This window comes from Liolophura sinensis, chromosome 1 (genome assembly GCF_032854445.1).
Source record: "Liolophura sinensis isolate JHLJ2023 chromosome 1, CUHK_Ljap_v2, whole genome shotgun sequence".
Lineage (NCBI taxonomy): Eukaryota > Metazoa > Mollusca > Polyplacophora > Chitonida > Chitonidae > Liolophura > Liolophura sinensis.
The window spans coordinates 87557408-87560836 of record NC_088295.1 but is presented as its reverse complement, the minus strand read 5'-3'; the positions used below and the strand labels follow the sequence as shown (position 1 = coordinate 87560836).

The window sequence follows — 3429 nt, the reverse complement described above, 5'->3', positions numbered from 1 at the left end:
CTGCCTATTTGGTGAGTTGCCACTGACAATATGTTGTTTATTCTTCCTTCGTGCGGCCACCACACCGCTGGTGAGTTCCAGTTTTTATATGCTGTTTTATTCTTCCTTCGTGTCTCTCTCCGTTGGTGAGTTCCAGTTGTTATATGTTGTTTACTTTTTCCTTTGTGTACCCACAACATCGTTAATTCGTGATATTTTAGTTGTTATGTGTTATTTTCTTCTTTTTTCCTGTGCCCACAACATCGTTAATAAGTGAGTTTTGAGTTGTTATGTGGGATTTTCTTCTTCCGTCGTGTAGCCACCACATCGTTAATAAGTGAGTTTTTAGTTGTTATATGTGATTTTCTTCTTCCGTCGTGTAGCCATCCCATCGTGAACTTGTGAGTTTTCAGTTGTTATATTTGATTTTCTTCTTCCGTCGTGTAGCTACCACATCGTTAACTTGTGAGTTTTCAGCTGCTAATTGTTGTTTTCTTCTTCGTTTGTGTAGACATCACACCGCCGATGGTTTTCCAGATGTTAAATGTTGTTTTCCTCGTCTTTTTTGTACCCACCATTGTCCACACCATTGGTGGGTTTCCAGTTTGAGGAAACCGAGGACACGGCAGTGACACCCGAAGTCTTGCCACGAACCACCTCCTTAGTGCTCCGGCACGTGATCAGCGCTATGAACACACGACGGAAGCGTCGGCCGCTCACGACGTATAAAAAGAAGTTGATGGCATTGTTAAGTTCTGCTAAAAAGTATACAAACGAATTCATAAAGACGTAAGAGGCGTACTGGTACGCATCGGACTGAAAATCCCAGTAGCGGTGGTATATGAAAAAGATGGCGTTCGGGGTGAGTAAGATGAAACATGTGACAGATGCGACGATCAACATAACAGTGACACTTTGTTGCTGGCGCTTCGACTCCGCCGTTTGATTCGTGCTGTTTGTCATGCGCTCTTTCTTACGCGCGGAACTTCGCAGTCCAACGATAATCATGACGTTACAGAAGAGTAGAGTGGGCCAGGGCAGGAACAGGTAAACAGCGGAGTCCACCCAGGACCATGTGACGAGGAAGGCCTCGAAGTCTTCGTGTATTCCACAGTTCCACCAACCGTTGGGTTGTTGGCGTTCGGAAGCGGCCATGCAATAGGGTATGTTAAACAATACCAGGCCAAGCAGTATGCAACTAACTGTGATCTTCGCCCGTCTTACTGTGCAGAGGTTTGCCACTTTCAACGGAAACCAGACTGCGATGAATCGCTCCACGGTTAGGGCCACCATGAGCCATATTGAGTATTGCACCGAGATGGAGCCTATGTAGAAGTAGAACTTACAACCAACTTCTAACACCCTGTATTCGAGATGCAGGATCAGAATAGCGAACAGCTGTTGGTAAAAGAGCACCGTAAAGTCAACTACGGCCAGGACAGTAAGTAAAAAGATGGAGGATGTCATCGGTTTCATTTTCATTAAGGTGACAAAGCTGGCCAGATTGCTGGGTAAGCCGATGGCGCAGTTGATGATGCCCTGTGAATTCATCAGGTTCATTCCCGCAACGTAGATTCCGTACTGATTGAGCAAGTACTTAGGGAACTTGGGACCACTGATGTTCCTGACAGGAGCTTCTGTGAAATTGCTTATCTCTTCAGACATATTGGCCCACCAAGAATCCGTGAAGTTATCCATCATTATGGTTATTGGTTCGACTCTGTGTTACCGGTAACTCTGAAACATGAATAAAATAGCATCACTGCATAAACACAAATTCTCAATCATATTACTCTGTATTACGTTAAAGAAAACATCAGAGAGAGCGGGGGCGTGGTCTGGTGATTAAAGACTTTGGTCATTTAATCTCTAGGGCACACGAGGTGAGGGTTCAAAGCCGGTCCTGGGCATGGAATTTGTAGGTTTCAGGCTCTCACTACTTGTAGGGACTTAGGTTACGAAGAGCGGTGGAAGCTCGTGTGCAGCCTTTTTGTTTAGCCCTTCTGATGAAGCTCGTGTGATCTTTTCCGTAGTCTAACATACGTCAGAGACCATTTGTCTCCCACGAAAACTGTGTGCATATCTCTATCTCTGTGGGGAAGTATGTCTGAAATTTACCAAAGCTAAGTGGTTTACACCGCGCACTACATTTTCCTCCGTCCATGAAACTGAGCGCCACCGGAGAAGTAAACAACTCTTAGGTATGACGTTAAGCACCAATCCATTAAGAAATAAATAAATTAAAAACGATCGGTGACAGTTTATATAATACTGTGTCACTCGACTCTAATCAGTAATAAAGCGTTGTGGATGGATCCTGGCTTAGACACGGGTTAAAGTAAATATCATCTATGGTATTAATAAAATATCAAAATAATACCTGAATCTTTCGGGTTTAGTGAAGATGGGGTTTCGTCATTTTATAGAAGCATTAGGCTTTGGATCTGTTTGTACAAATCGGATCAGTGGTTGTTCGAGAGAGCGATTGAAACTGCCAGGTCAAGATAATAATAGAAAACATGTGGCCAAGTCTGACACACAGGTGACTACATGTATCTCATGTTTTAGCACTCGTACCCTATGTGGTGAACTTGAAATTCATCGCACAAATACAACTATATATTGTTGATTTTTCTGTTAACAATGCCTTCGTAATCATTGTTGTAAGGAGAAACTTTACGCTAAGAACTGCTCATTTTAACCCAGAGCTGTGCTGCTATGTTACACACCCAGTTTCTGTTGACTTCGAAAACATCTTTTCACAGCGGAGCTCCATTGCATGTTCTTAGAAGTTGGGCTTAGTAATTCAGATTGGCATCAAGAGGATATGTAAGCTTGCGCCTTTGTTTTCTGGTAGTATTAAAGAAAGATTTATTCATATCTCTAGGCTGTGTAAGGCCAGTTAATGCCTGATGGTGCAGCTTTATACGTCATTTCCCACACGCCCAACATCGCCCTCCCGACATAATGGCAATACCAATGCCAAAACTTTATTTGAATGAATGAATGAATCGATGAATTAATGAATGCCTGGGGTTTAACGTCGTACTCGACAGTAAATACATTTACTGTGTCTAATTGTGGCAGGGCGAGTCCATGCAGCCAAAGTGCTGCCGTCACTGAAGCATGACTGGTAAAACATATTTTGAGTGACATATTTTATAACACCTTTAACTTTCACCATACAATATCAACACCCTCCCGCGGACGTCAGCGACGCGGCTCAGTGGTAAAACACTCGAGTTCCCAACCGCTGTCGAACGCGATGGGTGTCATACTCGGTTTTTGACCGTGTATTTCTAGATTCTCCCTACAAGATTCCGTAGATTCGCGAGCGCCTTGCATATGGATAAATAGCAGTCGACACCGCTCATGGGACCATTTGTTTAGTCTTAAGTTCGTTAAAGACTTGTTTTTCTTTCATCCATATGGTGAGTAAGTTTCTACATC

At 43.3% G+C, this 3429-nt stretch overlaps 1 protein-coding gene across 1 annotated transcript; it reads right to left on the bottom strand.

Annotated features, from left to right (window-relative positions):
• Positions 1 to 519: 519 nt before the first annotated feature.
• LOC135465068 (probable G-protein coupled receptor 139) lies at positions 520 to 1644 on the bottom strand. Its single transcript, XM_064742581.1, has one exon. The coding sequence runs from the start codon at positions 1642 to 1644 to the stop codon at positions 520 to 522; it is 1125 nt and encodes a 374-aa protein (XP_064598651.1).
• Positions 1645 to 3429: the final 1785 nt, after the last annotated feature.

What these genes read in the sequence shown, in the direction of transcription:
- LOC135465068 (XM_064742581.1), bottom strand. Translation starts at nt 1,644, where the DNA reads ATGTCTGAAGAGATAAGCAATTTCACAGAAGCTCCTGTCAGGAACATC.